The sequence below is a fragment of the Boleophthalmus pectinirostris genome, unplaced genomic scaffold (assembly GCF_026225935.1).
Source record: "Boleophthalmus pectinirostris isolate CB_2022bp ecotype Guang Dong unplaced genomic scaffold, ASM2622593v1 HiC_scaffold_11, whole genome shotgun sequence".
Lineage (NCBI taxonomy): Eukaryota > Metazoa > Chordata > Actinopteri > Gobiiformes > Gobiidae > Boleophthalmus > Boleophthalmus pectinirostris.
The window spans coordinates 15435805-15458703 of record NW_026570994.1 but is presented as its reverse complement, the minus strand read 5'-3'; the positions used below and the strand labels follow the sequence as shown (position 1 = coordinate 15458703).

Sequence of the window (22899 nt, the reverse complement as noted above, 5' to 3'; positions counted from 1 at the left end):
CTGGTGACAAGCCTAAGGAACCGGAAGACTTTAGTGTTGTGTAGACTTATTGTTCATTTTCTTTTCCTGCTTAGAAAGAAAAAGAAAACAAAAACCAGGAAAGCCCAGTCTACGGCCCTCGGCGGAGCAGTGGACACCGGCATGACTGTTTGGGGAGTTGGTGTTAATGGAGAGATAAAAATAGACTTATTGTAGCAGAAACCAGGGGTAAAATAAGGTGGTTTGACTAAGGTTAAGGTAAGGTTAACTGGACTACGATAGCATTATTTTGGCGAGTTTGTGATCAGTGGAGAATGGAAGTTGGTTAATGTGACACTATTTTGATTAGATGCAAATTAAGAAGTACATTTGATTAATAATACGAATGCAGTGCAATTTTAAATGGCCATGTTTTTCATTCATACTCTTCTCTCTAATTTATGTAATTAATGTCTCTTTCTCTTTTTAAATTTAATTATGATGATTATTTGTGTTTTGATTTGTTTTTATTGTGATTTTAATGTATTTCTTAGTCCGTAAAGCACTTTGAATTACTTTGTGTACGAATTGTGCCATACAAATAAACTTGCCTTGCCTACTTTACTGTGAAAATATTTATAATAATGATAACCATAATTCTCACAATATTTATAAGTTCACAATCTCACGAAGCAGCTTTGAGGTCAGATCAACTATTGTGGGTTAAGACGTATTTAGTTCTAGGATAATATTGTGTTAGGTTAGTAGGTTAATTGTGAATAAAGCATATTTTATCATTCATATTTTACATTTTTTCCTGTCATAATTCATATTTTTCCGTCATATCGTGGTGATTTCTGAACATTCCAGCTGAACATAAGTCATATTTTTAAGGATCGCCAAAGAAAATGTATGTCTGCCAACTGGACAAACGATTTTAGAGATTTTAAAAGTGAAAAGCTTCTTCAGTTCTGACAGGGTTCTATAAAACACTGCCTTATATCTATCTGTCTGAAGGGTTTCCCCGGGTTTGACTACCCCAAGACTTTTCTAAGACCTTTTCAAGACCAATTAAATGAAAATTAAGACCAACATCGCACCCATTATGCGGACGAAAAACACCAGATCCAATTCTAATAATGACCAACCAACTACGGTACTATATCTAGAATCTAAGAGCCACTGTGGATAAAATTTACACTTCCCCATGATCCGTCCAATGTCATCCTCCTCTGTACTGATTGGTTTACTCATTGCCACCGGAGCCAGAAACTAAAGTATTGTTTGCGCATACTCCAAATTTGACATTCATTCACATTATGCGATTTCACGTTGTTGTTGTTTTTTTTCCTCCCTCCACTGAACATTGCATTACAGCCTGTTTGAGTATACAAAAAACAGGCTAATGAAATTTAAGACCTTTGTGAAAGAAATAAGGCTTGGACAACATAATTTAAGACTTTTTAAGACTTTTAAGACCCCGCGGCTACCCTGTTCTGAAGGGCGGACCTAACAAAATAAACTAAATATACATACCCTTGTTGTTTACACGAAGGACTATCTGCCATTAAAACATTGATCCAGTTAAATTTAAATTTGTTTTGCGATGTAACCGACCTGCTGAACTATTCCACATGTATTCTTTATAAATGGGGATATACTTACTGGTAGTGGACCCAGGACGGACCGAGCGTCTTCTTAAACTGAGTGAGTCCCACTATGTCGATGTAGATCAGCTCCACGATTTTGTCTCCTTGCGTGGGGCAGCTGGACTTGTTCCCCATCACCTTGCGCATGATCCTGTACAAAAATATATGTATTAAGAAATTAGAATTAGATACATGAAAAAATACTGCGCAAATCAAATTAGTAACCTGATTTGTAGAGAGATTTATATAACACTGAAAGGAATCTGTGTATTATTCGTTCATTCATTTTTCAATATAAAACCAAAAATAAGAAAACGAAAAAAAACAAAACTATTTTCTTCATTATTTGTCTCCAAAACCAAAATGAAAAAACTGATTAGTTTTTCCAGTTTCCAATTTTGTTTTTAAATGAATAATGGAAAAAATGAATAACAACCGTTTCCCGTTTCTGTGACTCAAACTGTGATGCCGGACTGAACCAGGACTGAACCAGGACTGAACCAGGACTGAACCAGGACTGAACCGTTTTCAGTCCTGGTCTGGTCCCAGTCTCAGTCCCAGTCTCGGACCTGATCTCAGTTCTAGTCTCAGTTCTGGTCTGGTCCCGATCTCAGTCTCGGTCTCAGTCCCAGTCTCAATCATAGTCTGGTCCCGGCCTCAGTCCTCGTCTCAGTTCCGGTCTGGTCCCAGTCTCAATCCCAGTCTCAGGCCCAATCTCAGTTCTGGTCTGGTCCCAGTCTCAGTTCCGGTCTTAGTCCTGGTCTCAGTCCTGGTTTAGTCCTGGTTGAGTCCGGCATTACAGTTCAAGTAATGGAAACGGGAAACAGCCATTATCTGGTTTAACACTGCTCTAGTTCTGGTCTAGTTCTGGTCTAGTCCTCGCCCAGTCCTCGTCCAGTCCTCGCCCAGTCCTCGTCCAGTCCTCGCCCAGTCCTCGTCCAGTCCTCGCCCAGTCCTCGCCCAGTCCTCGTCCAGTCCTCGTCCAGTCCTCGTCCAGTCCTCGCTCAGTCCTCGTCCAGTCCTCGTCCAGTCCTCGTCCAGGTCTACTCCTCTAATATTAAGTCTGATTGGTTATTCATTTTTACATGTAGCTTTATGTAAACCTTTCTGAAATCTTTTATTGTACTTTTTTTTGTTTTATTGCATGTTATGGTTTGAGGGTTTTGTACAGTGACAAAGAAAATATATTATTATTTTTATTATTGCTTAGGTAGAGATGAAATACTGACTCTTTGAGCTCTGCGATGGAGGCGGAGATGCGCACGTCATGGCCCAGCAGATACAGGGTGGTGATGAGGTCGCTCCACTGCACCAGCTCACCCAGAGGACCCCCGCTGAAGGCGTTCTCCGCAATCTTAAACCCAGACTCTTTGGTCAGGAGCCCCAAGTGAACCAGGACCTGGAAGAGAGAAGAAAAAAGTTCAAAATATTAAGAAATATAAGGATTACGCAAGTCACTGATGTAGTAAGTTTGAGTAATTACAATGGATTTCAATAGTGAACGCCCAATCCTTGGTTTCTGGAACTAAATTTCACGTCAATTTTTCGAATCGACTTTGTAACTAATGACCACATGATCTATCGTTTTATTTATTTAAAGCTGCATTGTGTAACTTTTCTGGCGGAGGGTCCATCAAATGCTTTTCTACATGGAGATGTTACGGCTTTTTCTGAAATGTTAGAAATGTGAAATACTGTCAATCTTCATGGAAACCTTTAAGAAGTAGTTTAAGAAGTATGTGAGCTGTAATACAAGTACTCTATACTTGTAAACTTGACTATACAACTTTTCTAGGTGGGTGGGCTGCTTATCTCCATGGAAACGTTATTGCTTTGCCTGGAATATTTCACTATATAACATAAATACTACATAAAAAACGATTAATAAAGTATTTTAATTGTTCAAAAATGCCTGTATTGTCGTGTAACTTTTCTGGTGGAGGGTCCGTCAAATGCTTTTTTTTCCCTGTGGAGACGTTATTGCTTTATCTGGAATATTTCAAAGTATGACATTAAAGCTTTCTATCTTCATGGAGACCAAACCAGGCCAAGTTACAGGTCAGATCAGTGGAGAGGCGACCCCGCTCACAGTCAGAATCCCTGTTTTTGTAGGTATTTTTGAGCTATAAAACCATTATGTAATTGAATAAATGTAAGGCAGAGCTGTTTAATGTCACACTGTGGAACATTCCAGGCAGAGTAATGACGCATCCATAGAAACAAGCAGATGACGGATCACCAACAAAAAAGATACATAGTGCTCCTTTAAAGTAGTGTTTTGCCCAGTGATACAAAGGCAATAAAACATGAAACAACAACAACTCTCTGGACACAAAGTAATATTCAGTTTTTAAATTTAGCCCTTTTCTTTTGCAACTGTTGCTTTTCCTCCAGACTCGGGAGTCACAGACTGAGTCATTGTGCAATGTGAAACATTATAAAAGTACCTAAAATCTAATAACTATGAAACTATGTGCAAGGACGTACAAACACAGCAAAACATTTGAAGCAGTGGTGGACCGTAACAAAGTAAAAGTAGTAAAGTGGTGTACTTAAAGGTGCACTATGTAACTTTTTAGGGTCCCTTATCTGCTTATTTCTGTGGAGAAGTCATTGCTCTGCCTGGAATGTTCCACAGTGTGATATTAAACTCTACTTTACATTCATTCAATTACATATGGTTTTCTTGCTCAAAAATACCTAGAAATACAAACATTCTGACTGTGAGCAGGTGTCGCCTCTTCACAGATCTAACTTGTAACATGGTCTGGTTTGGTCTCCATGAAAATAGAAAGGTTTAATGTCACACTGTGAGACATTCCAGTCAAAGCAATAACGTCTCCATGGAGAAAAGCAAGTGACAGATCCTCCATCAGAAAAGTTACACAATGCACCTTTAGGTAAAACTTAAGTAGATTTTAAAGTGTATAAGCAGGTATCTGTACTTTTTACTCAACTACATTTCTGAAAAAGACTGAAAAGTTAAAGTATTGTTATTATAGTTTGAGATCTGCTGAAAAGTCCGAGGGCTTTAAAAATGTACAAAAAATGTAATTGTTTCTACTGAACAAAATTCAGCCCAACTCTGTTTAAAAACACATTTGAAGCTTCATTAGGCCTGAAGATCTGTGTAAAATACTTTTACTTTTTACTCTTTAAGTACATATTTAAACTGGTACTTTAATACTTTGATAAGCCAAATATCGGAATGGATACAAAGGAAAAAAATAATTAGGAGTTATTATTGATGAAAGTCTAAACTGGAGGTCTCGTATAAATTACACTAAAGGCAAAATTTCCAGAGCAGTTGCTGTGCTGCATAGGGTAAAGTTCTCACTAAACAGTGCAGTATTATTAACCTTGTATGACTCTGTAATTGCACCATATCTGATGGACTGTGTAGAAAGTTTAAAGTCAACATGCAAAACTTACCTACAGCCATTATTTATTTTACAAAAAAGGACCTGAAAATTATCAGGGACAGTCATTGTAGAGAGCCAACCCAATATTTGTTCAACTTAAAGTGTTGAAAATGCAGGATATTGTTGACTTAAGTCTCCTCAAAGTCACATATAAAGCAAAGTGCCATGTGTTACCTGTAAATATTCAGTATACTGATTGATTCATTCATTTATTTGTTTGAGCCAGGTACAACAAAATTCAAAAATAATAACAAAAATAGTGATATTTACTTGAACATATTTGGGACCTGGTGCTCAAAAGAAACTTAGGCTACGTTCAGACTGCAGGGCTTAAGGCTCAATTCGGATTTTTTTGTGAAATCCGATGTTTTTGCGAGGTCGTTCACATTTCCAATTAAATGCGACTTGTATGTGATCTTCAGTGTGAACATTAAACGGCCGAAAAGCGTCCTGCATGTGCACTGGAGACACAACGATGTCAACCGCAGCGAGTGTGTTCTGTGTTTATGGAAGTTGTCCAAACATGGACGCGAGCATTGAGCACCTGGAGATTTTAAAGTTCCTCTCGTACCGGAGCCAGAATGTGAACAGCTTACTTGTTTTAAAGAGGAGATTGAGAAGGAGAAGGACGAGGTTTTTGGTCGTGGTGTTTTGTGGGACAGCGGCAGCGACGTCCGTTGAAAGGAACGTGTGGATGCGGAGACGGAGCCAAGAGTGGTGAGTGGTGATGTGCTTCGCTTCAGTGACACGGAATTCATTAAGAATTTTCACCTACTTCAGCGCAGAATAGTGACGTTTGTGGCTTGTTGATAACGTGTAGGTTGGATGAATGCGCTTTGGCCGTTCAGACTGAAGTCGCATGTCAAAATATTGGATATGTATCAGTTTCAGGAGCACATATCAAAGTGGCCTGGGTCGCATTTGAAAAAATCAGATCTGTGTCGTTCAGACTGTCATTAAAAGATCAGATACAGGTCACAGAGCGGCCAAAAAATCTGATTTGGGTCACTTCAGGCTGCAGTCTGAACACAGCCTTATACTTGTTTTTATGGATAGGCCATTGCTCTGCTTCAAATGTTCCACAGTATGACATTAAACAGCTCTACCTTACATTTATTCAATTCAATATGCAATAACACATCCACGGAGTCAAGAAAGTGACAGACCCACCACCATAAAAGTTACACAATGCAGCTTTAAATTAAAAAGAGACACGCAGATACAAGCTGCTCCGCTCATTTCCTTTGCATTGTCGCGTCTTGAATTATTCACAAACATACCAGAAAGCGGTGGGCCATTATTCACGGGGAAGCTGCTGCATCCCGCCACAAAATAACACAAGATCTATGCAACATTTGTCCCACTGGGGCTTCCGTACCTCCGCTTGGAAGACGCCCAAATGTGATTAGAGTGACAAAAGCCCTTTATCATTTATCTATAAAGACTTTAAGTGTTCGGTTTTCTCTCAGTATTTGATGGTTATGGTTCTTATTACCTTGGCTGGCGTTCAGTATGAGGCTATATAAAGTAAAATAATATATGCGAAATCTAAAGTTTTGTTGCTAATAATAAAAGTCTCCAGATGATTTGATGGCGCAGTTAAGATTTCGCATTAAGGGGCTAGTATCGCAAAATATAGTGTTTTTACGACGGTAAGATTAAACTCTATTTTAATACTAGGGAAATGGCGGTAATTGAATAAATGTAAAGTCGAGCTGTTTATTGTCATACTGTGGAACATTCAGGCAGAGCAATGATTTATCCATAGAAACAAACAGGTGACGAAACACTATTTTAAAGATCCTATATTACGCAAATTGACTCTAAATTGATGCAAACTTGTTATAATGCTGTTACCTCCTCAAATGAATGAAACAAAACACAAATCCAAGTCTGTTTGTGATAAGGAACCAACATAATAGATCAGAAAATAACAATATATGGGCCTAAGGCTGAACGATCAATCATTTTGGACCGAAAATCGCAATCTCAGACAACATGATTTTGAAAGTGTCAAAGCTGCGTTTTTCTGTAGTGCTCCTAAAGCCTAATTTATGGATTTATGGATCTGCATCGAGGTTTATGCACCGCGAAGTAATTCACCACCACAACGTGAGGAGGCGAGGATTTAAACCTGGTGTTTGTTTAAAGTTTAACATGAAAAGTCTCTGACACCTAGTGCCTCTGCTCAATTTCATTTCTCTCCAGTGACTAGGTCAGGAATCAGAATACACTAAACAGTTTGCAAAAGCCGCGGAAGTGCGAGTTCGGGCACCAGCCAATCAGCAAAGAGCCAAACATTCTGTGTTGGCAACTATTCCTGAGATCAAGGATTTAAAGCCGGAGAATGAAAGAGAATGTTCAGTGAATTTTATCAAGGGGAAAGACATTATTGCCCTTCTTTCTACGGGATTTGGGAAAAGCTTAATATACCAAATTACAACCAAATAGCAGCGATTAGTTAAATGAACAAAGAACCCGTCTTCCATCGAGCGAACGAATCCTAACACTGCGAGGTCAGATGGTTTCTACGAACTGAAACCGGCTGATGAATCACGCTACTCCAACACAACAGACGCACAGAACAGACTCACCATCAGCAGCACATCCTCTGTCACAGAAAGAACACTCATATTTAACTGAGTCGTGTCCTTTAGTCCGACAGAAGCTGAGTGCATGAGGAGCGAGCTGTTTTTTCCAGCGCTTATAGTTTATGCAAATTAGCCATGTGGTTTTAAGTTTAGTTTCTGTAAAACATAAACAAATGTGTGCAAAGCTGCATTAAACACATTATTACTCAATGTATACTGAAAGAAAGGAAAGTGGAGTACAGGAAATGTATGTAAAGCGGCAGCAGAGAGGACCAATCACAGCCCTTATTGTCTGTGTCACTTCCCCTGCTGTCTACATCGTTTTGACGCGTAGTTAGAAAATTTCGGAGGTGCACATTGGTCGATACAGACGGTCTGTATAAGGGGTCATGTCGAAACAGACTCTCTGTATTGTGAGGCAGACGATTAGACGTTGTGCTTTAAGATCTAGCGTCAAATCATCAGTGCGGGACTCTGGTATGATATAAGTTTCTATCATGTTTGCAAATGTTCATGTGCACTGAAACTTAATTTGAAAAAAAATCGTGGATAAAGTCGAAATCTCAATATCTGCCAGAAAAATCGCAATTCAATTTTTTCTTAAAATCGTTCAGCCTTATATGGGCCCTTTAACTTTACCATGTTGTCTTATAGTGGCTCAGATTTAGATCAAACCTATATTAAAATCAATCCGAAAAGGCCCAGTTTGAGCTTATTAATATGATTTTATTCAGTACTAATAAACAACATGGCTTAAAGAATCGATCGTGTGTAATACAGGACCTTTAACTTCCTGTGTCATTGTTGTATGTTGCTTGTGTTGTGTGTATTTGTTGTAAACAGCGGTGGCAGTTTACTATAAATCTGAAAACACTCCCTGCTCCTTCATGTGTGTGTTTGTGTTCCACGGATCATGCTCACTGAGCCGTCCAGTCCAAATATCAGACAAATGCCAAAGGGTTTAAGTGGGTTAACGCGGAGCCCACTGCCCCCACACACTGGACAAATGAACATGTGTGGGATTATTGCCCACAGGGATGGAACTACACAAAACTAAACTATATTTATATATTTAATCATTTATAATACACATTTTATAGATAACTAAAACTAGTATTGGAATTAGAAACTCATCTGAACAAGTATAGTCCTGGTCTAATCCTGGACTAGTCTTGGTTTAGTCCTCATCAACTCTCCTGATCTAGTCCTGGTCTAGCCCTGGTCTATACTCCTAGCCCAGTCCTAGTCTAGTCCTCTTCTAGTTTTGGTTTAGTCCTGATCTTTTGTCCTGATCTACAGTCCTGGTCTGTTGTCCTGATCTATAGTCCTGGTGTAGTCCTGGTCAAATCCTGGTCTAGGTCCTGATTTAGTCCTGGTTTAGTCCTGGTCTAGTCCTCTTCTCATCTTGGTTGAGTCCTGATCTATAGTCCCTCTCCAGTCCTGATCTATAGTCCTCATCCAATCCTACTCTAATCCTCTTCTAGTCTTGGTTTAGACCTGATCTATTGTCCTGATCTATAGTCCTTGTCTAGGTCCTTGGCAAGGTCCTGGTCTAGGTCCTGGTGTAGTCCTGGTCTAGTCCTGGTCTAGTCCTCTTCTCATCTTGGTTTAGTCTTGGTTTAGTCTTGGTTTAGTCTTGGTTTAGTCTTGGTTTAGTCTTGGTTTAGTCTTGGTTTAGTCCTGATCTATAGTGCTGGTTTATAGTCTTTGTCTTGGTCTAGTCCTGATATAGTACGAGCCAAAAAGTCAGTACTGAAAAATCCAAAATTGATCCTTTAGACCTCGATCTTTAGCTGAAGAGACCACATGGTAATATTACTGAATAATGAGCATTTTCTCAATATTGAAGCTGACTTTTCACATTTTGTGCAGTGTCAGGTTTTCACAATTTTCTAACAATAAGTTGGTCTGGCGACATGGCACCTGTGGTTAATATTTATCACAGTTTTACATCAGATAAGAGGCAGCTTGAGGAAATAAACTTGAGAGGAAGTACAAAAATACAGGAAGTAGAACTTATATCATCAACACGAAACTCCCTCCAGAATTCAGGGCCATCTGTGTATGTCATATCTGCTGCAAGTGTGTGCGTTGTGTCACCATGGTAACCGCCAGCAGAAATCCACGTAGAGTGTGAGTAGTACCCACCTTCTTGCGTCGCCTCTTGGTCAGGTTCTGTTTGTGGGCCAGAGAGCGGATGGCGCTGACCCAGGGTTCAGCCATTCGTTTGATCCTCAGCATCATCCAGCGAAACTCCTCCCTCTGCGACATGACGCGGTACAGCTCGTCGAAACTCGTACGGATCTCCGCCTACAACAGCAAAATCACAAGCTTTTAGTGAAGATACTGGATATTTTGAGTTTCTATTTAAAGGGTCTGTAGCTGATTTCAAACTGTGAGTGACGAACATGTTTCAGGTTTAATTTTTAGCCCGACTGACTTTGTCCTTTCTGCCACTGTGGTTTTGCACCATTGTTGTTTCCTTATAATTCTAAAATCTCTACCTTCTTTAAGCTCTTCTCTAAATCTTCAAAATTCAAAAATTCAAACACTGGGGGTGTAACGATATTGGCAATATCACGATATTGACGTAATAAAATTGCCACAATATCGTCGTGGTGTCGTCACGGTATTAAACTGTGTGTCTTTAGGCAAAAATAAGAATTTTCAGTCCGGTCCTGTAGCGCAGAGCACAGTAAACTACATGGACCATAATCCTTTGCGTCCTTGTCATCGACCTGTGCACCTGTTGTGAACGCACCAGCGGATTTTAAGTCTGAGGTCTAGAAGCATTTTGGGTTTGTCGTGACATGAAACAAGAAAGAAGAAAAGGTGATGGACAAACAACAGACGATATGCAAACACTGTCAATGCACCGTGCAGTTCACCTCGGGAAATACTACAACATGAGAAGTCAGCTGATAAGCCGACACACCGAAAAGTTCACAAAATCAAGTTGGGACAATAACTATACATGAAGCATTTACAACAGTGCTGCCTCACAACAGCCCTCAAGAAATAAAGTCCATCACAGAATATAAAGCGAGTGGTTTGCACCATTTTCCTCAGTGGACGGCGTTGGGTTTAAAAATATAAAATTAGTTTTTTTATTTACCACGAGGAGGACTCAGATATACACGGAGTAATGATGTGTTTAATGCAGCTTTGCACACATTTGTTTAGGTTTTACAGAAACAAAACTTAAAGCCACAAGGCTAATTTGCATAAGTTCTGTAAAAAACAACTTGCTCCTTGTGCGCTGATCCGTTCATATTCAGCTTCTGTCGGACTCCACGAGGCTCCTGACTCCAGTAGCCGTAATACTCAAACAGTCCATCAAGTGGTGTGGCTTCATAGTTACCAAAGCTGTACTAAAACATTGTTTAGTTGTTACTTGAATTTTGCACTTGAACTTCAAAGGCTTTTTAAGCTGTTGAAAATGTCCCTGATATGAATATGACAATAAATGTTTTACCAAATGACAGCTCAAAGCATTTTATAATGTCACTCTTGTTATTATTTATAACATCATAATATCATGAACCTCTCCACCATATCATGAGCTTTCCCACGATCGCATTAAATATTGTACCATGAGGTTCATACCGTGACAATATCGTAACATGAGACTTGGATATTGTTACACCCCTAAAACAAACTCAAATAAAGTGTTGGTTTACCTTTTGTTCCACACCCAAATGATTCCAGTGAAGGTGTGTGGGGTTAAAAAACACAGTGGAATCCTAAATACACAGGTTTTGTTATGGGGGTTTGATACTGTTTTAGATGTCAAGTTTTAATCGATTTTATTATCCAGATTTAACTGTTAAATATTTAGTATTAAAGTAAAAATAAAACTGTGTCTTCTTATCTTATTAAAAATACTCCAGCATTCTCCTATTAAGCATGTAGTTAAATTTCACTGTAAAACAGCATCCCTATTCTTTTTCTGTTTATCTCTGTAACATCTGGAGAGAAATACAGTAAAAAAAAAAAAAGTTATTGTACAAACAACACAAGCTTGAGATTTAACCGTGGGACATAAACATCAAAGTGCATATTGTAAATGTTTAATATGGAAACACAAACTGGAGGCTATTTGCTGCGAATACCTCGGCAACAGTGTGAATTAGACTCGAAACAAGGGCCCGCTCTATAGATTTAATAGGTGAGTGGATGTTATAGGGGAAACTGGAAACAATGACGGCATTTTGTACCAGTAGAGATTTTTGTGAGGGTGCAGAGCAGTATTATGCAGCTCTTAGAAACTGTAGCTTTGATTTTAAGCATCAAAAATAAAATCTATCAGTTTTCAAGAAGACTAAGGCTACGTTTATATGATGACGGTCTGAACAGAAGACGCAAAAGTGGCGTCGCATCTTCACTTTTTACTCCGCGTTTAGACGAGCGTTTTCGGGAGGAAATCTGCGTGCATACGGTGACGCATGCATGCCAGGTTTCTGAGTACTGTATGTATGTGACGTAAATGTGTACGCGACGTGAGCAGATCTGACCAGAGTTTTGCATCTTGGGCAGTGTAGACGGAAAAGCTACAGCGGAGCGTATTCAACTTTTCCACTCTGGAGGGTGGTTTCAGATTTTTGTGTTTTTAAAGCCCCAAAAACGCCATCACCGTCTAAACGAAAGGCACTTCCTATAAAATATTTTGTCGTTTTTACCCAAAAGCTCGTGTAAATAGGCCCAAAATCTATACAAAATCAGTTGTAAGGGTACATTTACTCCTGCAAGTATAATTGGGACTAAACCTGGAACTAAACCTGGACTTGACTAAACCAGGGATAAAACAGAACCAAACCAAGTCTACACACTGATTTAAAAGTCCTTTATTAGGAGAAATTGACTCTCGTGAGCTTTTGGCCATGTTATAATGTTGTTACCTCCTTAAAAACATACTTGGAGTTGTGTTTTGTTTCATTCACACATGTTTGATTAAACTTGGATTATTAGTCTGTCTACATCTCCAAAGGTCACAATGTTCTGTTCCACCTTGTGATGTCATGCAGCACTGGTTTTCATGTTAACCTTTTACATTTAGTTCAGTAGAGATCAGCAATTCCAGGGCTGAAATGATCCAAATGATTCTAATGAAGGTCTATGGATTTTACAAACACTGTGGAGCACTTCCTGTATTATCACCACATGACATCACAAGGTGGAACAGAGCGTTTTCAGTCTGAGAGAAGAACTCAGCCTAAATACGCAGGGTTTGTGCGTTAATTAAGCACGTGTGAATGAAACAAAACAAAAACTCCAGGTCGGTTTGTGACGAGGAAACAACACCTTTAGCGATTGTATGCAAAACTGTATGCAAAAAACGCATGGAACTAAACCCGGACTAAACCAGAACCAAGCAAAAACGGAACCAAACCGAGTCTACATCAGGACTATACCAATATCAAACCAGGACAAAAACTGACCAAAATTTGATTAATTGGTCACTGTATAAATGAGATAAAACAGAACATGGCCATACTTGAAAGACGCATTGTGTAACTTTTCTGATTAGGGGTCCATCACTTGCTTGTTTCTATGGATACGCCATTGCTCTGCCTTGAATGTTCCGCGGTATGACGTTAAACTTTAACTCTAACTTACATTTATTCAGTTACAGGTGGTTTTATAGCTCAAAAAACCTAGAAAAACAGGGATTGTCACTGTGAGTGCGTCGCCCTCTCCACAGATCTGACCCGTTACTTGTTCAGGCACCACAGTTGAGTTTAAGCGATTCAAGAGTGAATATTGCGCAGAGTGAATATAGAGCGGAGTATAAACAGCCTTTCACTGGACATGTTTGTACTTTATATAAATATTATGAATGCGCTGAACCACTGCAGAATACTGAGAAATAAAACGATTCAGATACACAAGGTCTGCAAGATTAAACACACAAAAACACGAGCTGCTCCCAAGGACGCGGCGGCGCACACGACAAGAGAGACGGAGAGAAGAGAGGGAGAAGAGAGAGGAAGAGGGGGAGAGAAGAGGGGAGAGAGGAAGAGAAGGTGAGAGGGAGATTAGGGAGGAAGGGAGAGAAGAGGGAGGGAGAGAGACAGAGGGAGAGAAGAGGGAGGGAGAGAGAAGGTAGAAGAGGGAGAAAAGAGTGAGAGAGGGAAAGAAGAGGGACGGAGAGAGGGAGAAAGAGAGAGAAGAGGAGAGAGAGGAAGAGAGGGAGAGAGGGAGAAAAGAGTGAGAGAGGGCAAGAAGAGGGGGGGAAGAGAGGGAGAAAGGGAGAGAAGAGGAGAGAGAGGAAGAGAGGGAGAAAAGAGTGAGAGAGGGCAAGAAGAGGGGGGGAGAGAGAGGGAGAGAAGAGGAGAGAGAGGAAGAGAGGGGGAGAAGAGGGAGAGAGGGCAAGAAGAGGGGGGGAGAGAGGGAGAGAAGAGGAGAGAGAGGAAGAGAGGGAGAAAAGAGTGAGAGAGGGAAAGAAGAGGGGGGAGAGAGGGAGAAAGGGAGAGAAGAGGAGAGAGAGGAAGAGAGGGGGAGAGAGGGAGAGAGGGAAAGAAGAGGGGGGCGAGAGAGGGAGAAAGGGAGAGAAGAGGAGAGAGAGGAGAGAGAGGGGGAGAAGAGAAGAGAGGGAGAAAAGAGTGAGAGAGGGCAAGAAGAGGGGGGGAGAGAGGGAGAAAGGGAGAGAAGAGGAGAGAGAGGAGAGAGGAGAGAGGGAAAGAGGGGGGGAGAGGGAGAGGAGAGAGAGGAAGAGAGGGGGAAGAGAGGGAAAGAAGAGGGGGGAGAGAGGAGAGAAGAGGAGAGAGAGGAGAGAGGGGAGAAGAGAGAGAGGGAGAAGGGAGGAGAGAGAGGGGAGAGAAGGGAGAGAAGAGGGAGAGAGAGGAGAGAGAAGGGGGAGAAGAGGAGAGAGGGCAAGAAGAGGGGGAGAGAGGGAGAAAGGGAGGAGAAGAGGAGAGAGAGAAAGAGAGGGAGAAAAGAGTGAGAGAGGGAAGAGAGAGAGAGGGAGAGGGAGAGAGAGAGAGAGAGAGAAAGAGAGAGGAGAGAAGAGGGAGAGAGAGAGAAAGAGGAGGGGGAGAAGAGGGAGAGAGGGCAAGAAGAGGGGGGAGAGAGGGAGAAAGGGAGAGAAGAGAGAGAGAGGGAGAAAGAGAGGGGGAGAGAGGGAGAAGGGCAGAAGAGGGGGGAGAGAGAGGGAGAGAGAGGGAGAGAAGAGTGAAAGAGAGGGAGGAAGAGAGAGGGAGAGAGAGAAGAGAGAAAAGGGATAGAGGGAGAAGGGAAGAGAGGGTGGGAGAGAAAGAGGGAGAGAGAGAAGGGAGTATGATAAGAGGGTAGGAGAGGGAGAGAGAGTTAGAGAGAGAAGAACAGGAAAGAAAAGGCAGAGGGGAGAGAGCGAGAAAGAGAGGAGATAGATAGTCAATAAAATAGAAAGAGAATGAGAGGAAAGAGGGAGAGAGAGATCAATAGAGATAAAGAGGATAGAGAGAGAGAGAGAGAGAGCGACGGATAGAGGGAGAGGGAAAGGAGAGTCTAAAAGAGAGAGAGAGAAGAGAAGAGGGAGAAGAAAAAAACGAGATAAGGAGTAAGAATAGACAGATAGATAGAAAGACAGGTAACGAGAGAGAGGCTTGTGAAGAGACAGAACGATAGAAAGAAAGAAGTCAGAGGAGGAGAGAGAGAGGGAGAGGGGGAGAGGTAAAAGAAAAGAGAGAGGAGGGAGTAAAACAAGAAGGTGGGAGAAGGAGAGAGTTAGAGAGAGAAGGACAGGAAAGAAGAGTGAGAAATATAGAAGAAAAAGGAGAGAGAAAGAGAGTGTGAATTGAAGAGAAAAAGAGAGCTGCAGGAGAGAGAAAGAGAGATTATGGGAAGAGGGGAGAGAGAAAGAGAGAGAGAGGTATGAGTGAAGGTGGAAAAAGCGAAAGATTGTGAGAGAGAAAAGGAATAGAAGAGTAGAAGGGGATTTAAGGGCAGAGATGGGCAGAGAGAGAGAGAGAGAATAGAAAAGCCTAGAGTGGATATAGAGAGATCGATAGATAGATAAATAGATAGAGAGACAGAGAGAGAGAGAGCAATGGATAGAGGGAGAGGGACAGGAGAGACCAGATAGATAGACAGACAGAAAGAGAGAGGGAGTGAATGAGTTGAGATAAGAAGAGAGAAAAGACGAGATAGGGAGTAAGAATAAATAGATAGATAGACAGACAGCAAGGGATAGAGAGAGAGAGAGAAAGGGAGCAGTAGTTAGATGGGAGAGAGTGATAAGAAGAAGAGAGAAAGGACAAGACAGGGATTAAGACGAGATAAGAAGAAAGAGAGACAGAAAGACAGGAAACGAGAGAGAGAGAGAGAGAGAGGATTGTGAAGGGATAGAGAGAGATAGAAAGAAAAGAGCGAGAGGAAACAGACGGCGGGCCAAAGCGCCTGAGAGAAAGCTGAAGCGCGGCGTTAGAGTTTGCATCCATCACCGCGGCGACAAGAAATCGGTGAATGGACAGATCGGGCAGGAATTAAAAGAGAGAAGGAGGGAGAGAGAAAGAGAAAGAGAGAGGAAACGGGCAAATAGAGAAACAGAAGAGGGAGAAGAGAGATGCAAATGTGGAGGGAAAGCAAGGAGGAGGAAGAGAAGAGAGCGACAGAATGACAAGAGAGAGAGCGAGGGAGAGAAGAGGGGTTGAGGAGAAAGAAAAGAAGGAGGAGAGCGAGGAGAGTGCAATTAAGGAGAGAGAGAGACAGAGAGAGAGTTAGAGGAGAGAGAGGCACAGAAAGAACAGATTAAAGAGGGAGGACAGAGAGAGAAGGACAGACCAAGAGAAAGAGAGAAAAGCGAAAGAGAGGAGGGAGTTTTGACATCTTTGAATGGACTGACCCCATGTTTACAACTCAGATCTCATTGAGTGGTTCTCTGTGTCTTTTATTTATTTGTGGGTTTTTTTTTAACCTTTTTTCTTATTTTATTTTACTAGTTTTATTGCCTTAAAACGAGGACTTAAATAGAGCTTTATTTTATATTTCTATTATATGTTTATTTGCATTGTGCAGCACTTTGGAAACTGTTTTGTTGAAATGTGCTGTAGAAATAAAGTGGATTGGACTGAGACACAAAAAAATGGAGAGAAAGTAAAAAGGACGGAGAGAGAGTTGGAGCAGAGAGAAGCACAGAAAGAACAGATTAAAGCGGGAGGAGGGAGGAGAGGGAAAGAAAGGGTGGAGTCGAGAGAGAGAGAGAGAAAGAGGAGAGAATGCGACTCCCCGTGGGCTACAGACTTCCTATTTGACAGTTGCAGCCACATCTGGTGTCAGCTATCAAGTTATCATCCAAGATTGAGCACCAAATTAACTGAAAGCGACTTGATTCCCATGGACCGATGCATTCTTCTGTCTTCTATAATGTCTCTAAATGTTCTGTGTAACGCAAAATTAACTCTCGTGAGCTTTAAGTCGTGTTATAATGTTGTTACCTCCTCGAAAACAGACCTGGAATTGTGTTTTGTTTCATTCACACTAGGGATGGGCATTCGATGATTTTTTCTTAATCGATCGTCGGAAGAATTAACGATCGATTATCGATTAATCATTAACGTGTTTATATTAAAATGATCATCATTATTATTACTATCTGCACTACTAATCTGCATAAATAAATTCAACTTTACGACATATAAACCGTAATGACTCTAGAGCCACATCAGCCAGTTTATTATAATGTGTTTAATTCAGTTTTGCGCAACTCTCACAGAAACAAACTTAAAAAACACATCGCTAATTTGCATAAACTCAGCGAAGATAAAAACTACAGCTCTTGTGTCGCTGATGCGGTTCAACTTCTGTTGGATTGAAAGACATGACTCAGGTGAATACAGGTTAGTGTGACCAGAGATTTGTGTTTGTCAAAACCAGGACACCGTACGGGGGGAGGGAGGTGGGGGACTCGTCATTGACATTGCTCGACTCTCACCTGGCAAAACTTTTTCCCACTGGACACCGAAAACATATGTGCTGCTTTGTTCACTGTGCACATGGACTCACACTTGTCCCGAACGCAACGGAAAGCGTGGAATTTCTTGTACAAATCATCGTTAAATACACATTTGCGTTGCAGACTGACCCACTGTTTGTGTCTCGTTCCTTCTGATGCAGAGAGACACATGTACAGACCTGTTTGGTCACGCCACGCACAGCAACCTACATTCGGTTTGTCGATTAAAATGAACGTAATCGATGAAATTCTTAATGATCAATTATCGATTAATCGATTAATCATGCCCATCCCTAATTCACACAGCTACTTTTTACCTTTGGTTCAGTAGAGATAAAGGTATTACAGTATTACAGTATCGCACAGTATCAAAAAGTAACAACAGTATCAGTTTTATTACCGTCATAAAAAAAATCTGCAGTGCATAAGGACCTGATAGAATATTAGAATTTATTGATACTAGGGATGGGCATGATTAGTCGATTAATCGATAATTGATCATTAAGAATTTCCTCGATTACGTTCATTTTAATCGACAAACCGAATGTAGGTTGCTGTGCGTAGCGTCACCAAACCGGGGTCCGTACATGTGTCTCTGCATCAGAAGGAGCGAGACACAAACAGTCGGTCAGTCTGCAATGTGCCGAAGCGCAAATGCGCATTTAACGATGATTTGTACAAGAAATTCCACGCTTTCCGTTGCGTTCGGGACAAGTGGGAGGCCATGTGCACAGTGAACAAAGCAGCACATATGTTTCGGTGTCCAGTGGGAAAAAGTTTTGCCAGGTGAGAGTCGCTCAATGTCGATGTCGAGTCTCCACCTCCCTCCCCACCTTACAGTGTCCTGGTTTTGACAAATGCAAATCTGGTCACACTAACCTGTATTCACCTGAGTCATGTCTTTTCATCTGACAGAAATTGACCGCATCAGTGACACAAGAGCTGTAGTTTGTATATTTGTTTAGTTTATGCAAATTAGTGATGCAGTTTTAAATTTCGTTTCTGTGAGAGTTGTGCAAAACTGAATTAAACACATTATAATGTCAAACGGGCTGATGTGGCTCTAGAGTGGGTACGGTTTATATGTCGTAAAGTTGAATTGAAGGTAACACTTTATAATAACTACACCTTATTTAGCTATAACAAAGTATGAACAAAGGCTTAATTAATAATGATTCACACTTAGTAACTTAACTTAACTTAATTACTACCTTAATGAGCACTTGCACTTAATTTGCCTGTGCTGTAAATAGTTACTCATAATTATTTCATACTTAATTACTCATGGACTAACCATTTGAGCATTTATTAATAATTTAGTAAGCTCTGAGAGAATGATTTACAAATAATGCAATGCAATGATAATTCAGGCAGCTGTTATCTGTTAGTTAAGTCTTTTGGAGAGCTTTTCTAAAGTGAAGACTAATTATCCTTTATTAAGCATTTACTAAGCGTGAATCATTAATAATTAAGTCTTTGTTCAGGCTTTATTAAGGCTAAAAAATGTGTAGTTATTATAAAGTGTTACTGTTGAATTTATTTATGCAGATTAGTAGTGCAGATAGTAATAATAATGACGATAACTTTAATATAAAAACGTTAATGATTAATCGATAATCGAACGTTAATTCTTCCGACGATTGATTAAGAAAATTTCATCGAATGCCCATCCCTAATTGATGCCTACATTTGTTCAAATCAATGTGTGGTTGTATTTTCAATTTAATGCTGTCATGATTTAAAACTAATAGTGTCTATAATGTTTCTTTTAACTGTGTGAGGAGATGACGTTCGATTAGTTTCAGTCTGTTCTCTCGTGAGGCTCATAAGGGAGATCAAGATGAGACAGTAAGTCCGATCGCGAGCGAGTTGGTCCCAAAAAAACACTAGTACTTCTGCGTTTTGGCTTCAGGTGCACATTTGTTTACATTTTACAGAAACAAGACTTAAAACCACATGGCTCAATTGCATAAACTATAAAGCGCTGATAAAAACAGCTCTTTCCTTGTGCGCTGATGCGGTTCAGCTTCTGTCGGACTAAAGGACAGGACTCAGTGGAATATGAGTGTTCTTTCTGTGACAGAGGATGTTCTGCTGATGGTGAGTCTGTTCTGTGCATCTATCACGTTGGAGATAGTTCATGTGAAACTTTTTAGAGATTATAAGTCTGCAGGTTGTACACATAGACCGTACAGTGCTGCGGCTTCACTTACCAAAGTCGTACTAAAACATTTTTTAACACGGTAATACTGTATTCCCCGGTAAAATCCTGAGAAGGTTTAACGGTATCAAAACTTGGATACCGCCCAACCCTAATAGAGTCTGGCAGTTCCAAGGCTGAAATTATACAAATGATTCTAGTGAAGGTTTGTGGAGTGTTTTCTGCTTGAGAGAAGAACTAAGGATAAATATGCAGGGTTGTTGTGTTTTAAACATGTTTGAGAGAAACAAAACACAACTCCAGGTCTGTTTGTGATCAGGAAACAACATTATAACACAGATCAGAAAATAGCGTAACACGACTCCTCTCAGAATCAATGCGATGACAAAACATTTACTCTAGAAATTATTTGCAAATCATAACCATACAGGATTTGAACTTTCAGAACAATTCGGGGGGGAAAAATGCAGCTGCAATTTTTGTGATGATTATAGAGACTGTAATTTGATTTGCAAATGTTTTCAAATCAGGTTTCGGCTCACAGTGCTCATTTTACATCCAAAAGCAACAACATTTGAGAAAAGACCAAAATATAAACTGACAAACTAAAACAAGAATCCTATGTATTTCATCAGAACATGTCTGTAGAGGTCTAATCTACAGGGTTAATATGTTTTTTAAAGGCGCATTGTGTAACTTTTCTGGTGGAGGGTCCGTCAAAAGCTTTTTCTCATGTTATTTTCTCCATGGAGATGGTGTTTTTGAGCTATAAAACCAGCTGTAATTGAATAAATGTAAAGTAGAGCTGTTTAATGTCATACTGTGGAACATTCCAGGCAGCGGCTTTAATTCCGCTGAGTTATTGTTGATGGTACAGTGTTTGCTAAATAAAGAGCGATCACGAAAGTCTATTTTAAATTGAAACAAATGACATCAACACACACTCACGACCGACAACAGTGGAAACCAGCAACAAGGAAGAGACACGCAAAACACCCAAAACCCAAACAGAAGCAAGTGCATGAGCTAATTTGACTAATGGTTAACACAAAAAAATAACATAGCTTTGGTCTGGACCTCTGCCAAGGCACTGGTATAACCGCTCGCAACTGGAGCTGTTGTCAAAATAACGTTACGGCAATATATCGTGCACAGACAGAAATTAGAGCGTACTGTGATACTTTTAAGCAAAATTATTTCTTTTTGATCAGGGTTACTCTTACTCACATCAGACTGTGTGATTTGCATGTCCTTTAAGTAAATTTAAAGTTGTAGAAATCAAATACTAATCCAATTTTGGTGAATTTAGAACTAGGGCTGGGTATCATTAACGCAGGGTTTGACTACCCCAAATTTGACTACCCCAAATTTAAAGACTTTTTAAAGACCTTTTTAAGACCACTTCGATGAAAATTAAGACCAACGTCGCACCCATTATGCAGGCGAAAAAACACCAGATCAAATTCTAATAATGACCAATCAACTACAGGACTCTATCTAGAATCTAAGGCTACGTTTATATGATGATGGTCCTAACAGAAGAAAAAGTGGCGTAGCGTCTTCACTTTTTATTCCACGTTTAGACGAGTGTTTTCGGAAGGAAATCTGCGTGCATCCATATACGGTGATGCAAAAGTGTGTGGAATTGGATTAAGTATGCATGCCAGGGGGCTCGGTGGTGACGCTCGGTGGTGATCTATGTGACGTAAACATGTATGCGACGTGAGCAGATATGACTAGACTTTTGCGTCTTGGGCAGTGTAGACGAAACTGATTGTTTACTCCTTGCCGCCGGCGCCAGAAACTAAAGTACTGTTTGTGCATACTCCAAATTAGACATTCATTCATGTTACGTTATTTCACGTTTGTTGTTTTTTTTTAACATTCCTTCCATTTAGTAAGAAACAAAAAAAATAGGCTAATGAAATTGAAGACCTTTGTGTGAAAAAAATAAGACTTGGACAACATAATTTAAGACTTTTAAGGCCTTAATTTAGGTACATGAAATGTTAAGACCTTTTTAAGACTTGCCGATACAATACATACCTCGATACATGGACCACGATACGATATATATCTCGAGAGCGCAGCACTTTCGATTCAATACAATACAGTTCAATAAAAAATTAAAAGTCTAAACGATGGCTGTGATACTAAAAGTCTTTGTTTACTAAAAGTCTTTTGCAAAGTTCTTATGAAAACACAAACATTTTAATCATCAAAACAGTGAAAATGTCAAATGTCAAATGTGTCGCATAAACGAGTTTCCTTTCCTCCCAAACAAGCAAGCAAAACTGTAGCGTTTGTAACAAAATAATTTAGTAAAATACACCAAAAAATACTCTTGGCGATATATCGATACAGCAGCCCATGCATGATATCGATACTGTATCATCATATTAAACGATACGATATATTGATATTTCGATATTTTTGCACATCCCTATTTAGAACAGCAGCCACTTTTCATGATCTATAAAATGTTTTTCAGTAGACGAAGACAACATGCATGTGGTCTGGGTTTTATGTAGCCTGTTTTTACAATAATAGTTTTTGGGAAGATTCAAATTTATAAGACAAAATTTATAAGACTATAGTATGAGGTTGGATCTCATTACTTATACATGTTTTGTCTTTGAAGCAGGTGAAGTTGGTATCTTGCTTCAAAAATGGTGTTGGTAAAATATGAGTATCCATTTTGTTTATTTTATCGACTAAATTGTACTGTATTTCTTACCTGTGCCCTTCGGTCCGACTCCTCGTTCAGGATCTTAAGTCTCCAGGGCAGACGGGGGCACCAGTTCTCCACCTGGAAACATAAAACAGAAAAAATAAGAGAGAAGCGAGCACACAGTATTATAATTTTTGTGATTATTATCTGATTTCTGTAGTTGTCTGGTTAAATTCAAAACAGCAAAATCTGACTTGGGTAATACGGTTTGTTTTAAGTGTTAAAGGTGAACTGCATAAATATTCTGCGTGTCTCTATGGAGTCTGGAAAGTTGCATGGTATGACATTAAACTTATCCATCTAGAATTTCTTCATTACAGGTGTTTTATTGCTCAAAAATACAATGATTCCTTCAGTGAATAGTGGCGACTCTCCACAGATCTGACCTGTAATGTAGCGGACTGCTGTAACCTGCTCGTCTCCCTCACGATAAACAGGTTTAATCTATACTGTGGA

At 40.0% G+C, this 22899-nt stretch overlaps 1 protein-coding gene across 2 annotated transcripts in view; it reads right to left on the bottom strand.

Moving 5' to 3' along the window:
• Positions 1–22899, bottom strand: part of mgat5 (alpha-1,6-mannosylglycoprotein 6-beta-N-acetylglucosaminyltransferase) — a 177644-nt gene that overhangs the window by 88562 nt on the left and 66183 nt on the right. The window contains exons 6-9 of one of the 2 annotated variants that reach the window (XM_055165367.1): positions 22450–22521; positions 9769–9930; positions 2837–3006; positions 1624–1758 (exon numbers count right to left, since the gene is read on the bottom strand). In XM_055165367.1, the coding sequence (XP_055021342.1) occupies positions 1624–1758; positions 2837–3006; positions 9769–9930; positions 22450–22521 (539 nt within the window). The remainder of the gene's footprint in view (positions 1–1623; positions 1759–2836; positions 3007–9768; positions 9931–22449; positions 22522–22899) is intronic. The other variant, XM_020917156.2, reaches the window with a different exon arrangement.